We start from the raw sequence: 16,079 nt of genomic DNA, 5'->3' as shown, positions 1-16,079 counted from the left end.
AGTCAAAGAGTTTAGTTATAATATACGGAGTTTTACAGAGGTTTTTATGAACTAATCGCGTTTAAAAATTGCAACTTAATTATAATTTTGTTTTTGTTGGTTGGAAGTTAATTTTAACCTAGTAATTTGCATATATACGACTCTTTGTAGATACTTTACGGCTAACCAACAACATCTACTAATTAATTTTCAATGAAATTCAAATTCAAATCTTAATCAATTTACACAATTTAAATTTAAATATTATCTCTTAAATATCCATATATCTCTCAGTTCTAGTCCGTGCTCTCATCACTCAACAACATCAATCACAATCAAACCTTCAATTCTTCATTTTCTGATCGATGAAGCCAGCGCGATATTCGATAACTTCAGCTGCAGCAGTCCTTTTCACCTTGTATCTCTGCATTGTACTAATTCCTGCATCAGTTTTTGAACGTACGTGTTTCGGTTTCCCTACAATGCCAGCGAAAGGAGGAGGCAGTGCAGGTCAGGCTTGTGCAGCATGCAAACACCAGAGAAAGAAATGCACACGAGACTGCCCTCTCGCCGCACATTTCCCAGCTAGTAAGCCCGAAACGTTTCGGAACGCACATCGTTTGTATGGGGTGAGCAATATTAAGACGATTCTTAAACAAATTCACGAACCTCAGCAGAAAACAGACGCAATGCAGTCTATTGTATTCGAGTCCGATATGCGCGCAAAGTTTCCTGTCACAGGCTGTTTGGGAATCATAAACCAATTAAATTTCCAGCTGCAAGAAGCAATGAGAGAGCTTTATCATGCTAGAACACATCTCGCCGTGGTTTGCAAGGATCAGTTGTTGCAAGATCATGCAAACCGGCGGATTGAAGACAATGTGCATGGTCAGGATGATGATCTGTACTATCGTAATTTGGTAAAACCAGCAGCTCCTATGCCGGTTCAAGTTCAACAGCCTTATAATTTTGTTCCACCGGCGCAAGCTTTTTCTATTCGTGCTGAACAAGAAACGGATGCTCCGGCAGCTCCGAATTATCAATGTTATCATGATCTGGATTCCAATGACAGATATTAATTCCATGTGAAAAAGTTCATGAATCTCAAGAAGCCTGCAAAGTCGAATAAATTTGTTTAATTCGTTGAGACCGACTGATGCAGTGCTGATCGTTCAAGATACGCGCGGCAGCAGCATGCTTCGGGCTAGCTAGCTAACAAAGCTAGACATTAATTAAGCTCGATAAGTTAATTACAAAATGATTTCGTTTCTGTTTTGTTCTTCATAATTTTTGTTGTTAAAAGGAAGACGGTCGATGTTGATGATGTACATTTCCCCATGATGTTTGTTGATCGACGTATTAAATAACAAGTCCTTAATTTCTAAGAATATTTAAACAAGTGCTTAATGTGCCTGGCCACTTATTACGGTCTAGTGATATTCCTCATGTCTTAGATTTAATTTTTGCACGAATTTAAATCACATTATTGTTAGCCCATTGTAAGGTAAAGTGCACCTCCTTCTCTTAGTGTAGATAATATCATTTGTTCAAAAAAATAAATAAATAAACATTGTGATCTCATATAATTAAGATAGTCCTCGTCTAATTTTGTTTTTTTCAATAACAAATTATCCCCTAACTGACTAATAAAAGATCAAGTTAATTTTTTTTTTCGGATACAAAGTAGCCCAAAGGACTTACACAAACAGCTCGAGTCCTAACAACCTTGAAGTATCATTTAGAAGTAGACCAACAATTGAGCGATAAGGGTCATCCCAACATAATACAGCTCAAGTCCAAAGTAAAACTCAACTTTGCCTAACCATCTGCCAATATATTCCTTTCCCTATAAATATGATTTAAATCACATTGATCACATTGAGAAATCAAGTGATGATAACCATATAACAATGAAGCCAAGAGATGCAAATCATGCACAATACTTTTGAAAAGTGAACTAAAATAACAGACGTCAGATTTCACAAGTATCCTCCTAACACCCTTATCCAAAGCTATTTTCAAACTCAAAAACATGCCCCACATCTCATCTTCAAAGACTTCTTTTGCTCCCATATTAGCTAAAAATCAATGTAATATCTTAAAAGGTGGTTAAACACACCTCACAACTTTTAAATTAAAAATATATATCTCAATATGCAAGTGGTAGATAGCGTTGTGGTTAATGCCTTTATACTTACTCTAAGTGTCGAATTTGTTCATATTTTCGGCAGGTAAATACTCAATTTAAGATTTGGCAAGAAGTTGTTACCGTAACTGTACAATATTTCATTAGGAAAACTACCAAAATTGTATAAATTTCAGCAAGTAGCTACGGAAGTTGTGTGTATTTTCAGTGGGCTTAAAGCAAAGATTGGGCAACAAATGCAACTGTTCAAATTTTCAGCAGGTACCCACTGAATTTCTAATAGGTATCTACCGAATATTACACAATTTTTCAATATGGACAAACCTAAAATCTGAATGGCGATTTTGTCTGCTTTGTTTATTTCATAATAATTTTACAGTAATTTTGATTCTGATCCCTAATCAACCTAATTGTTGAGCTGAAATCTTGTTTGTTTAAATATTTTGATCTAGGTCCTTAACATTATTTAAGAGATTTAACTCATGTATTTATGCATTTAATGTCCCACAAATTATGAAATGTAAACAAATTCAAATAATATTTTAAAAATATAGTAAATACTTAAATTTTTTTTTTTTGTCAAACTTAAAGATAAATATTAGAGTAACATTGTTCTTCACAAAATTATAGCAAGAAAATAATGTACCCAACCCACATAATTATTAACATATTTTAAAAAATAACTACTGATATCTATTAAAACATAAAATAAATACATATAATTAGCATGAGTACATTTAGTAGAATTAAATATGGGTACAAATACAGATAAAATTTTAAAATATATGGGCATAAAAAGAAATTAATATATAGGTACAAATAAAAATTGAAAAGAAAATTAGTACAACTTAAAAGAGGGTTGCAAATTAAAACTAGGCACAAACTAAAAATAAAAATATATGATAAAAAATTTAGCATGACTAGATATAAATACACCAAAATGCAACATTTGTAACACTAAATGAATATATTTAGAATAAAAAATATTTTATTATTAAAATAATTAATGACGTTTATAATACCCAAAAATTTAATAAAAAATTAAAATTAAAATAAAATTTTAATCAATAAAATAGCAAAAATAATAATAAAAACCTAATTTCTCATAATTTTATCTGCTTCATCTGTCACGAAGTCACAAATAAGAAAAAGAGAGAGCGAAGCAGCTCTCTAAAATTCAGCAATGGCGACCACGCCAGCACTGACGCTTCATCTCTCTCGCCTCGCCCGCCACTTCCCTTTCTCTTCTTCTCCTCTCCCGACTCCTTTTCACTTTCCTCGTGCTCGACTCCTTCTCAGGCTGCCTGACCTGCCCTTCAGCCGCACTCGTTCCTTCTCCACCTTCAACTTTTCCCGCCGATTCTCTGTTGCTGCCTCGACCGGCCCAGGTACGACTCCAATGTGTTTGTGCTTCTTTCTCTTTGTCAGTCAGTAATTTTGTCGAACATGTCCCGTGCCTCTCAGTAATTGACATTAATTTGCAAAAATAGTGTACTTTATGCAGTTAACGGTCTCTCTCTGCGTTGGTTGAGCATTATGTGATATGCAATCTCTATTTGTGTAGCAGAATAATCTGCTTCGAGCATTTCCAATGGGCTCCCTGAATGAGCTCCTAACTAAGATTTAGCCAGGAGTTGGAAAAATTCGTCTTCAATCACACTTCTATCGTTCTCCTAGGATAGGAAAACCGCTTGGAGCTCCTAAATCTGGGATTCAAAATGAGCCCTAAGGGCTCGTAGCGTTAATTACTACTGTTTTAATAATTTGATTGGTTCATTGACTCCCTATATTAGAGTGTATGGTTGGAGAGAAATTTTTATAGGGAAGCTCCTAAGATAGTTTTGTAGTCTTTTTAGCTAAAATTCAACTTGAAATAGAGAGCATGAGAAGGAAAGACCCCGATTTCATAGCGCTTAGGGAACACAAGTTTGAGCGAGGATTGGATAGGAGAGGTGGAAGAAAAGGTTCGGGAACACCTTCATCCCACATTTAGGAAAATAGAATATCTTGCTAGAGTGTATGAGCTCTTCTGCTCCCTTCCCTTACAAAGATGATTTTGTAGGGACAAGTTCTCTCTAAACCAAAATTTGGTCACAAGCTTTTCAAACTCTCATACTCTTTTTCACTTCTGCCCTCACTCTTCTCTGAGGCAAATATAACTGCAACGAAACCATCAATGGCTTACCAGCTTGGACTGCATAATCTAGACAAGCTGGTGATGTCATATCAAAATCCTGCATTTACAGTACCTGTAAGCCTTTAAATTAAATTCAACAAACAACCAGTAGGATGCCTTCAACAAATAACATGAGTTGGTTTTGGAACAAATGATTCTTCCGAATTTGTATTGGCATGAACAATTAGGATAAGGTGGTCTTTCTTTTGCCTCTGTTTTGTGTTTGTTTTGTGGGACCCACAACTTTTGTTTGGGACCCACTCAATTTGGAATATCATTATGGCTCATTTACTAATCCGTAATCAGAATCAGAATTGGAGTAAGGGAAATGAGCAAAAGGTTGAATGGGGTAGAGTCAGACTCAGATTTGAAGAAAGTTGGGGTAGAGTCAATTGGAATGAAACCATTGTGTTTACTAAAATGCACTTATTCCAAAAAAATAATTGTATATGCTATATTGCTATTTAAGAGTAAATAAACCCAAAAAATTTGGAATTCTAATAATTACCCATATATTTGTAATAAAAGTGTCATTATTATTAGTATAGTTATTTTTAATAATAATGGTAAATTGAAGAGGAGAGCTAGTCTAGTTGTTACCTAGCCCCTTATTTTTGTTCCAATCTCTTAACCTTGAACAAATAGCATGAGATGGTCTTTGTTAACATGTGTGGGTTTTACATTGGCCTTGATTTTTTAAGTTTTGGCCTTTACCATTCACAAATTTAGGAATTGTAAGTATGAATACTAAAGGTGAAATTCAATCACTCTATTGTTCACAATTTCACAGGTCTAAGTGATGATGGGATACATGATGAAAGATATGATGTCATTGTGGTCGGAGGAGGACATGCAGGCTGTGAAGCTGCCCTAGCATCTGCTCATTTAGGGGCGAAAACTCTTCTACTCACCCTAAATATTGATAGAATTGCTTGGCAGGTTTAATTCTGCTTTTTCTTGATAACCTCATATTTTTTTCTGTTGTATTTAGAAGTTTTGTTGTATTTCTCAAAATTAGATATGTGAAATTAATTTTCATTTTGATTTTAACCTTATAATTCCTCTAAAGGAGCAGGAGAAATTTTTTATCCTTTACTCTAGAAAGTTCAGCAGGTTTTTTTTCCCGGTCTGATTGAAAGTTAACCCAATGAGATGTAGTATCTAGCATACATATTGCAAAACACAAAAACTGGGAGTCAGGCTTTCCAACTAATTTATTCAATTATTCTCATTTCCTCACCTTTAGATTTGATATTGTATTCTCTCTCTCTCTCTCTTTCTCTCCACACACACATACACACACACACACACAAATAGAGGTGCGATCATGTTACTGCATGCAAAATGGTTTAGGTGTTTAGAATCATGACACAGATCATTTACAGAGCTTCTTAATGAAAAATGTTTTATGCAGCCCTGCAACCCAGCAGTTGGTGGACCAGCAAAGTCTCAACTTGTACACGAAGTGGATGCCCTTGGTGGTGAAATTGGGAAGATTTCTGATCGGTAAAGTAATAAAATCTCCTATATTTGAATGTTCTTTTCTGAGAAGCTTGAGGGTATACTTGTGGCTTGCTATTGTTTTTATTTTGGACGATGAAATTTAGAACTGACTTTTCAAGAACTTTGTATGTTTTGGTGCGGGTTTGGGGTATTTACATCGAAGAATTAGAGAGGGTCAAATGACACATGCATTAAGAAGGATTGCATAAAATGCTCAAGTACAAAAGTAAAGTGATTGTATTGGTGTAAGTAATTGTGTATTGCAACCCCTTAACGTAGAAATGAAAAGAACAAAAAAATTCTTATTTTTAGGTAACTGGGCCTATAATTTATGAATAAAGAAAAGAATTTTTTTTTTTTTTTTTTGAGATGGGATCATTGGAGTATGATCAGAAAATGCTGTTCATTAGCAGTCTACAAATGGTTTGGAAGTATTGCCTTTTAGTTTTTGGGAAAGCCATTTGGGATTTTTGTTTTTCTTTGCGGACAAAAAGAAGTTGTTTCAGGTACTCTGCCATTGCGTAAGCTTGCTTAACCCTTAAGCTTCGATATGCCCTAAATAGGGTCATTAAATTGGCAGAATATATTCTGATAATGGTAAAACATTTTCTTGTTAATGGTAAAATATTTACAATATGAAATGCAATATGTATTTGTAAGGTTCCTGCCAATTTTTTCCTGGTCCAGCATGTCAGATAATTTGTAATTCTTTCTACTTATTCTTTGCTTTTTAAATATTGTAGTTTTGTTGGTTTTACCTTAAAGTCCCCCACGTTCACCTTCAGTCTTTGCAACTGTTACTGATTTTCAATTTTTATGCTTAGGTGCTATTTACAAAAGCGTGTACTCAATGCCTCAAGGGGCCCTGCTGTTCGGGCACTGCGTGCACAGACTGATAAACGGGAATATGCTATGGAAATGAGAAAAATAGTAGAGAGGCAAGTATTACTTTTTTTTTTTTTTTCATGATTCTTTTACTGTCCTTTTACTGATAATTGTGGGGTTTGGTTTATTTTCCTCTCTCTTTTTAACCTCTTATTTCCACATAGACGGTCATGAAATTCATATGTGGCTGATTTTGTCCAGTCTTTATACTTTAATAACAAACACTTCACAGTCTGGTTCTTATGGTTTTGCAAATTCTGAATCATGATTGCTTGAATTGGGATATGGTATTATTTTTTGAATTATCGTACTTTGAAATGTAATAGCTTTTCCCTGTAAATGCATGTTGTAGTATCAAATATATCTGCTTCTTTTTTGTTTTTAGGTTGAATTACGAAAATGTGCTATTATTTTGGCTGTGTGATCAAGCATTAGAAAGTATTTATGATTTAGTGATGCTGTCGTCAGCATTTGCTACAGAGTTACTTGCCCCAGTACTGGCAAAAACACATTTCTCCCCTTCTGAGATGTTTCCTTCAGTGCAGCCAACTGGTGCGGCCAAACAATAGAAGCAACTAGATAACAGTTGTAAAAGCAGCTGAATTGCTTACATTAAGTTAACGTTTTTGGTATAAAGTGTATTCTTCAACTTTAACCTTTAGGCTATGGAAACGAATGAAATCCCAAAATGAAAAAGAAGTAATGTGGTAAAAAAAAAAAAAAAAAAAACTAGGTGGAAAATGTTCTAACGAGGACCTAAATTGGGGAGCTACGTTAAGGGCTTGCATCTCAAATGTGAGGTCGGATATAGTTGGCTGATGAGATGCATCTTAACTGTCTGTGTCTGGTCTATGGGTTTAGATGGAAGCTTTCATCTAAATCTATGTTAGATTACCATTGGTTATATGAGTATGCATCTTTGTATGGCCTTGATATGTCTTTCGTCTAAATCTTTGTTAGATTACCACTGGTTATATGAGTATGCATCTTTGTATGCATTTGATATGTTTCTATATTTTTATGCATTTGGTATGGACATGAATTAGCTTTGAAAATGACGTAGCTTAGGATAATTCTTGACAGGTTAAAAGTTCAATTTGGTACGATTTTGACGTTAAATTGTATTAAAAATTTCTGCTCCAACGTATTCCTTGTGGCTGACTGAATGATATCATAGACTAAGCAGCATTCCATATTTCTTATACTAAATTCTTTCATTTATAAAATGAAATAAAACTACACGTTTGAACCTGGAATGTTAACATGATATCACTCATCAAGAAAGAAGAGAATTGAATAACAAAGGAAAATTATCAGGTTATCTAGGTAAGTTTCAAGTAATGATAATTGAGTTTTCATTTTATTTTGTGAAGCTTGTAATGCAACACTTCCTAGAAGGATATATATTCATGTGCTCTTGCCAATACTCACAGCGTCTCTTTTAATTTATTGTACTGAAAATCATTAATAGGTTTTAATTTCAGATATTAGAGATCCTTGAGTTTAATATATTGAAATCAAGACTTGGAATCACTCTCATACAACTCATGAGTTTGGTTCCAATACAAATGGTCAACCATTCGAAAAAGAACTCACCTCCATCAGACTTACTCTACTATCGTGTTATAGGAATCAAACTCACCTGAATTAACTGTAGAAGGCCTTATTCTCCTTTTTTTTTTTTTGAGAAGAAACAGATTTTTTTTTTTTTTTAAACCAAAATATAGCACAATTATCACACTTATTCTCATGTTGCAGATCTATGTTTTTGTGCCTATTTCTTTCCATATATTTTGATCTGCTTTTGTATTGCAGCACACCAAACCTTTCAATTCGAGAGGCAATGGTGACAGATATCTTATTAGGAAAGAATGACAATGTTGAAGGTGTGCGGACATTCTTTGGGATGAACTTCTATGCTCCTTCAGTTATTCTCACGACAGGCACATTTATGAGTGGTAAAATTTGGGTTGGTAGAACTTCTATGCCTGCAGGAAGAGCTGGCGAATCAGCCTCACTTGGACTCACTGAAAACTTACAGCGCCTTGGATTTGAAACTGATCGGTTAAAGACTGGAACCCCAGCGCGTGTGGACTGTCGCACTGTTGATTTTTCTGGATTGGAACCACAACGTGGCGATGAAGAGGTCCATCTATTTAATCCCATAAGTAGGTTCTGTATATTGGTTGTGTGACACTCGTAATTTTAATTCGTGCTTTGCACTCGTCATTCAAGTAGATGTTAAAAGTATTTAATGTCATAACAATAACATATACCTTTTCTTTTCAGAGCTTAATATTTAGAACTATCAGTTTTGTTGTTTTGAGAATTGTGTTCTAAATTTGAATTGATGGTTAACAGGTCGGCTGGTTTAGTTTTGATCTTGATGTCCATATTGAAAGGGAACAAATGTGCTGCTATCTCACTCGTACCACAAAGAGCACTCACCAACTAATCAAAGATAACTTGCATGAAACTCCTACTTATGGAGGATGGGTTGAGGCGAAGGGGCCTAGGTATTGCCCTTCAATTGAAGATAAGGTAAGTTGAAATTGACCTAGTACTATTAGTTTTCTAATTATTTTATATGAAGTTGGGCCCTTAAACTACGATTGCATCACCAAGTGAAGTATAGTGTTCAAGTATCATGAAAAACAACATAGTTTTGAGTCTTGACACTTTCATATCAATTTTGTTGTAATCTGGCTCTCTGTGAGGATGTGAGGTCTCACAGTGAGACCTTCCCTTGTACTGGTTTTTTTTTTTTTTTTTTATTTAATTTATTTATTAATGAATGCATGATTGTTATTTAAGAAAAAGTCTCTATATGAAACTTAACGAATTTAAAAGATAATATTTCACTGTCACACTAGCTAGAACTATAACTCTCAAGGAAAAAGTTTGAAATAAAGAGGTATTCTCCAAATGGTTCTCAAAGCATCCTTTTATAGGCTTAGGAAATGAGGCCTATAAACAAGTGAAATTATTCCTATGATAATGGCAATTGATGACCCATTGCTATAGTTCCGTATGCAAATAACATCCCTAATAATTTGCATCCAGATATTGATAATTCTCTGGTTGCTCATGGTCTGTCCGTTACCTAAGATAATGGTAATTGATGACCCATTGCTATACTTCTGTAGGCAATGACATCCCTAATAATTTGCATCCAGATATCAACATTCTTTGGTTGCTCATGGTCTGTCCATTTTATTGCTAGATAAATAATGCTCCAACTTTCACAAAACACAGTAGTTATATACCTTTTAAATCCCAGATCTAGTTAAACCTCTGAGCCAGATTACCTCCACTGGTTCTGTGGCTGCAAGAATTCTGCCTCAGTGGGGCGACATAGTCAAATTTATTTAGCACATTGTATCTGAAGCTGTTAGGACAAGCAAGGCCTGGGATGCACACTATAGGGCATCCTTTCCATACATGAAGCACCATTTATGTACTATCATTTATGGTTGCTGTGGAAACTGTTTAGTTTCTTCTTTAAAGGTGGGGAGAACACTATAGATGGAGAATACCCCAACACATTATGTTAGAAGCATTTACAATAGTGTTACTAAAATACTCCTAAGGGTCAAACAGTACTAAAATCAAATGAAGGGTGATGAGAAAGTAACAAACGTGTTAAACATGGTTTCCAACAACCGGTAACCCTTCACTTGTTTAATATACCTTGTGGAACATTGATAAAATAACATTCTTCCAATCTTCTTCTTTCCTATCAAGGGAAGCTTCCTGATGTCATTTTGGCCTATTTTTTGGGTTTAGATTGTTCGGTTTCAGGATAAAGAGTCTCATCAAATATTTCTTGAACCAGAGGGCCGAGATGTGCCGGAGCTTTATGTGCAGGTATATTAGCATTCACCTTTTTCCTTCTCTGCATTAAATGAAAAGGAGAAAAATATAAATAAAATGACTTAACTGAATGGTTAGTGCCCATTTTTTATTTCTCTTATATATATATATATGTCATCAATTTGTCTCTGATTGAATGCATATAGATACCCGAATTTTGTCAAGTTTTTAACAGATTAACTATAGCAGATTATACTTGGTATCAATATTTTATAATCTGTGTTGTGGATATGCTTTTTATAAAAATCATTTCCCTAAATTTCATCATTTCCTTCTCCACACAGGGATTCTCAACTGGTTTACCAGAGAGACTACAGTTACCACTCTTGAGGACTTTGCCTGGCCTTGAAAATTGTTCAATGCTGAGGCCTGCTTATGCTGTAGAGTATGACTTCTTGCCTGCTCATCAATGTTCTCGGTCTCTTATGACAAAGAAAATCGATGGGCTTTTCTTCTCTGGTCAAATAAATGGAACTACAGGCTATGAGGAGGCTGCAGCACAAGTAATTCTTTAGAGTACCTTTACTCAGTGAAATACAATCTATCTGTAGTTGTCGATGCAATGCTACATCTGAAAGAATCATGCATTAGGGTTTCACTTGTTTAAAAGGAACTTTGTGCCTTTGGGTTGTTGTGTCTAAACTCTAAATCAATAATTTATTTGTTCTAATTTTTTTTTAATTTTTTTTATTCTTGTTTATGCTTTTCTCAAGGGCATTATTTCTGGTATCAATGCTGCCAGACATTCAGATGGCAAGTCCCTCATTGTTCTTGAGAGAGAAAGCAGTTATATAGGAACATTGATTGATGATCTGGTCACGAAGGACCTTCGAGAGCCTTACCGCATGCTAACCAGGTAATGAGCTCATGATATTATCCCAATATATATAAGATCATTGTTATTTCCAGTCATACTTTTAATTTTTGGAATCAGTAAGTGCTAAGTATTAAATTTGGTGGGTGGTTGAGGTGGCATGTTTGATGGTTCGGCTTAGTCACTTCACGGTTCACATCATAAGTGGTCACGTGAATGTTTTTGAAGATACAAGCAGAACTTGGAAGACTATTTAATTGCGTAACTTTAGATCATTTTAAACAGTCTTTCTAAATTCTAACATTTTCTACATGGCTACATCATTGTTTTGGCGAATAGTTGGTTCTTTTTATGACACCAAGAGGTTCTGTAAAAAAATTTAAAGTGTAACGCTACTCACACCCATAACGGACCATCTATTTTTTTTCTCTATTGTAACAAATATCTCATTATTTTCTAGACAAACAAGCCAATCGATGTTACTATAACACACAGCCAATTGGTGACATAAAAAGAACCAACTATTCTTCTAAACAATGATGTAGCTATGTAGAAAACTTAAATGTAACACTACTCCCACCCGTAAAGGACCATCTCTTTTTCTCTATTGGGTATCACTGCCCTTGGCAGATCACTGGCCTCCCCATCAATTTTCAAGGTACAATGAGGACGAGCAACTATATGGCAGTAAGACAATGCTCAACTTTTGGAAGTTAAACGGTGGAAGTAGAAGTCATTGTTGTGGCCTTCTAGGCTTCTACACAAAAGAACCTGTGAATGTTGAGGGGCACTGCTACCTCTAGATGCCATGGGCGGAATACCAATCGTAGATAGTTTGATTTATCTAGCGTCAATTAATTCTTCATGACATAAAATAAGTTCATAATTCATCTGTAGATTTTCAAGTTGGTTTAACATTCCATAACATCCTATCCTTTATTTTCCAATATAGTCGATCAGAGCACCGGTTACTTCTCCGATCTGATAATGCTGATAGCCGTCTCACACCACTGGGGCGTGAAATTGGGTTAATAGATGATAGACGATGGAAACTCTACCAGGACAAACAAGCTCGAATTTCAGAAGAAAAGAAGCGATTGAAAAGTGTCAGAATTTCAGGTTCTCATCTCTTTATCTAATTCTTGTTATAATTTGTAGCCTCTTTACACTTTTAGCATTGTTGTGTACTTTAGGTTGTTTAACTTGGCATATTTTAGTGAAACTATCAAGCCGAAGTACATTTTCCCCTTCTAGTTTACCAGGAAGTTTCAATTGGCCCTGATTTCAACTTGATGGGTTAACCTTGCAATTCCTTTAGATCCTTTCTACGTTGTGTCTTTAGTTTCACATGGGATCTCAAGTCTAAGTAGCAAGGTAAGCATATAATTCACTCCCTGTTAATGCGAGCATCAGTTGTGCTCTATAACCCACCCTATAGTCTAGTATGGCCAGTGTTTAAAAAGCGCGTGTTGGGACGCGTGTCACACACCTCATAGCTGTACGCATTGGCTTACACTTTGTTCCTTAGGATTAAGCTATATGGGCAAAACTGGGCATGGGTTGGTTGATTCAATACCATGTCTTTTTTTTTTTAACCTTTTGCTTATTCCTTTTAAGTTGGTTTGAATATTAAAAAAGTCGAATAAACTGAGATCTGTGGGTTTGGAGATATATAACTGGAACTTATAGTTATTATTCTGTGCTTCTTTCAGGAGGGGAATTGGCAGCTGATGTTACTCGTCTTTCTAGTCAGCCAGTGAAGGACTTTACAACTTTGGAGAGTCTTCTAAAGAAACCACACATAGAATATAAAGTTCTTGATAAGCATGGTTTTGGGAATGAACTGTTGTCTAGAATAGAAAAAGAGTGTGTGGAGATTGACATCAAGTATGCCGGCTTCATTCTGCGCCAACAGAGCCAACTCCAACAAGTGAGGAACTATTATGTGTTTCAATAGAACCTTTGCCATTGCTTTAAATCATGCAATTCGCTGATTTATTTTCTATTTAGATGCTTAGTAACTATTAATTTTTATTCATCCATAATCTCATATTGTCCAACTCTTCCTTTGTGTTTAGATGGTCCATCAACAGCACAGATTACTTCCAGAGGACTTAGATTACTATTCAATAACAACTTTATCTCTTGAATCACGCGAGAAGCTCTCCAAGGTGTGCACGATATATAATTTTATTTTGTCATAACTTTTTACCAATATGTCCAGAACCCTGATGTGGCAGAAACTAATATGCTTTTCATATTGTCGACAAAATGTCTGTAGTACCAAACTCCTGTTCTTTTTTTTTTAACTTTTCATCTATATGTCATTTTATATGCATAGACGCCTAAATGTAATGACTTGATGAAAATTGGAAGCATGACACTGATTCTTTCACGTGATAGTAAATCTCTTTTGAAAGTGATAGTTTCCTCTTTTATACGAAGCTGTCGCTGTATCATGCATCGTATAGTAATTGAATGCTGCTTTGTTCTGAATATGTTTCATTTGGTTTTAATGAAACAACAAATGATGTTTTCAGGTGAGGCCGCAGACCGTTGGTCAAGCCAGTAGAGTTGGTGGGGTGAGCCCTGCCGATATCACTGCTCTCCTCATTATCCTTGAAGCTAATAGGAGGAGAGCGCATGAACAGAAGAAGCTCGAACTGCTAAATTCTATCAAGACGGACACAGATCAGCATGCAGATGAATTGCCGTTGACTGGGACACTCAGTTCATGATGTTTCCGTGCCTGTCAAAGTTAGCATTTGAGTTGGATTCAAGTGTATTAAGTGTATCCTAAAGTATCAATGTCTAGAGAACGCATCATGGTACGAGGTGAATTGGAGATCTGTCTGGGCGGATACCCAGGTCGGAATTGCATACAGATAGCTTGTTTTGCAACGGAACTATGAGGATCTGCTGCTATTAGCTCCTGTATACTCCGGGAACGCTTATCGATCCTTGTCATTGCATAGTCTCGTATTCATGTCTGCAACAGAAGTGAAGATATAAGTTAAAAGTACTAGTTGAAGTACAATGTCATTTTTTTCAGGCTGCAACTGGTGAAGGAAAAACCCCTTTTCAAGCATTAGTTATTGAGATTTTCTATTCCGTTAAGAAAACAAACCGGATACAATTGATGTTATGAAGTTGGTACATCTTTTTTAGGGTGGCTGAAAGTTCTGCAACGGATAAAATGTAAAATATCTATTTTGGCCGGAAAATGCGACCGAAAAAATAAAGCTACATCTTTTTTAGGTGGACCCCACCAGTCAAAGGTAGAAAATTCAAGACTTTAAATTTGCATTTTTTCTATTGGAGTATTATTTATATGTTCGAGACGATAGAGAAAATGTAAATTTAAAGTTTTAAAGGGTAAACCGAGATCAAAATTGAATTTCAAGAAGTGTAACTAAAAATAAGTCTAAATTTAACTGCTATTTGACGGAATACATAGAAACAAACCAAAATGGAGCGTACAGAGTCCAGCTAAAAATAGGTCAAATAAAAAACCTGTTGAAGCTCTTTAGAATTTCAAGAATCGACGGATCAGATGGGTATTACTGAAAACTAACGGTCAGGATTATAATCATCATCGGCTTATCCAAAGGAGCAAAAGCTAGAACATAACCAACCAAATTTCAATCTTGACACTCGAGTGAGCGAGCACGAAAATGGGTCTTCTTCTCTACTCCAATCCTCTCCCTCTCACAACCGCTTCGTCCCGTTCTTCTTTTTCATCGCCGTCTCCAACTTCATCACCTTCACCTTTCTCTGCAACTAGTAAGCTCTCTCTCTCTCTCTCTCTCTCTCTCTTCTCTCTCTCTCCATTTACTTAGTACATCAGCTTTTGCATTCTGTTGTGTATTATTTAAATTACTTCAAATGCTCGCCTGTTTTCTCCAAGCCACACAGCTCAATTGAGTGTTCTTGGTTGGTTTCTGCTCGTTCAGGTCTTTTGTCAAACACTTGGCGTGCAGGCATTCGCCTTCAATAATCCAGTTTCACCTCCGTTTTCGTTTTTTTCTAATATCAATACATAAATGTGCAAAAATTTTCCAAAATGGAAACGTACAGTGTGATTCGAGGAGCGTTTTTGTAGTTAATTTGCTTGTTTAGCTGCTTTCTTGTTTATTTTTCTGCTCGTATTCGTATTCGTATGATAATTTTGTTGTGTCTCTGGTTTTCAGTTTCATGGATGCACATGAAACCAAATGGTCTGCGTCCGAAATTTTTCAGCGGAGTTCGACTTCGTATGCCCGTTGTGAAAGGGTCAGGTTCAGTAGTTGTTAAGGCCTCCTCTGACATTGATGGAACTGCTGCTGCAAATGAGGGTAGTGAGCCCCTTCCAGACAGCAAGGAAGAGGTGGCGGTACCCATCAACAAGCTTCCCTTGGAATCAAAGCTGCAAGAGCGCCTAGAGCAGAAGGCGAAGATGCAGCTGGCGAAGAAGATAAGGCTTCGTAGGAACCGACTTGTTCGCAAGCGAAAACTGAGAAAGAAAGGCAGATGGCCTCCATCAAAGATGAAAAAGCTAAAGAATGTCTGAGTTTTACCTCAAGATTTCTTGCAGGTTTAGTTCTGACCCTTTCTGTTTCTGCGGTCTCTCGTCATTTTGTTAGTGCACGATCAAATATCTCTTCATATTGACGTAATTTCTTAGTTTGAATCTTGTTGATGTCAATGAAAATAGTATTGCCCAA

At 35.8% G+C, this 16,079-nt stretch overlaps 3 protein-coding genes across 3 annotated transcripts; all 3 read left to right on the top strand.

Moving 5' to 3' along the window:
* The first annotated feature begins 344 nt into the window (after positions 1-344).
* On the top strand, positions 345-1,058 carry LOC125478348 (LOB domain-containing protein 1-like). The gene has a single exon (XM_048586494.1). It carries the CDS (start codon positions 345-347, stop codon positions 1,056-1,058), a length of 714 nt encoding a protein of 237 aa, XP_048442451.1.
* Positions 1,059-3,237: 2,179 nt separating this feature from the next.
* Positions 3,238-14,532, top strand: LOC125478270 (tRNA uridine 5-carboxymethylaminomethyl modification enzyme MnmG-like). Its single transcript, XM_048586337.1, has 13 exons — positions 3,238-3,513; positions 5,092-5,240; positions 5,716-5,807; positions 6,629-6,742; positions 8,505-8,835; positions 9,051-9,230; positions 10,476-10,556; positions 10,847-11,065; positions 11,276-11,418; positions 12,329-12,495; positions 13,089-13,306; positions 13,455-13,547; positions 13,917-14,532. Exons 1-13 carry the CDS (start codon positions 3,309-3,311, stop codon positions 14,112-14,114), a joined length of 2,190 nt encoding a protein of 729 aa, XP_048442294.1. The 5' UTR covers positions 3,238-3,308; the 3' UTR covers positions 14,115-14,532.
* Positions 14,533-14,996: 464 nt separating this feature from the next.
* On the top strand, positions 14,997-16,079 carry LOC125478278 (50S ribosomal protein 5 alpha, chloroplastic-like). The gene is made up of 2 exons (XM_048586347.1): positions 14,997-15,159; positions 15,567-16,079. The coding sequence occupies exons 1-2, from the start codon at positions 15,051-15,053 to the stop codon at positions 15,923-15,925; spliced, it is 468 nt and encodes a 155-aa protein (XP_048442304.1). The 5' UTR covers positions 14,997-15,050; the 3' UTR covers positions 15,926-16,079.

This window comes from the organism of the source record quoted next, unplaced genomic scaffold (assembly GCF_019419815.1).
Source record: "Pyrus x bretschneideri cultivar Hongxiangsu unplaced genomic scaffold, Pyrus_bretschneideri_v1 Contig24, whole genome shotgun sequence".
Taxonomy (NCBI): Eukaryota; Viridiplantae; Streptophyta; class Magnoliopsida; order Rosales; family Rosaceae; genus Pyrus; species Pyrus x bretschneideri.
The sequence above is the reverse complement of the archived record's forward strand: the minus strand, read 5'-3'. Positions and strand labels throughout refer to the sequence as shown.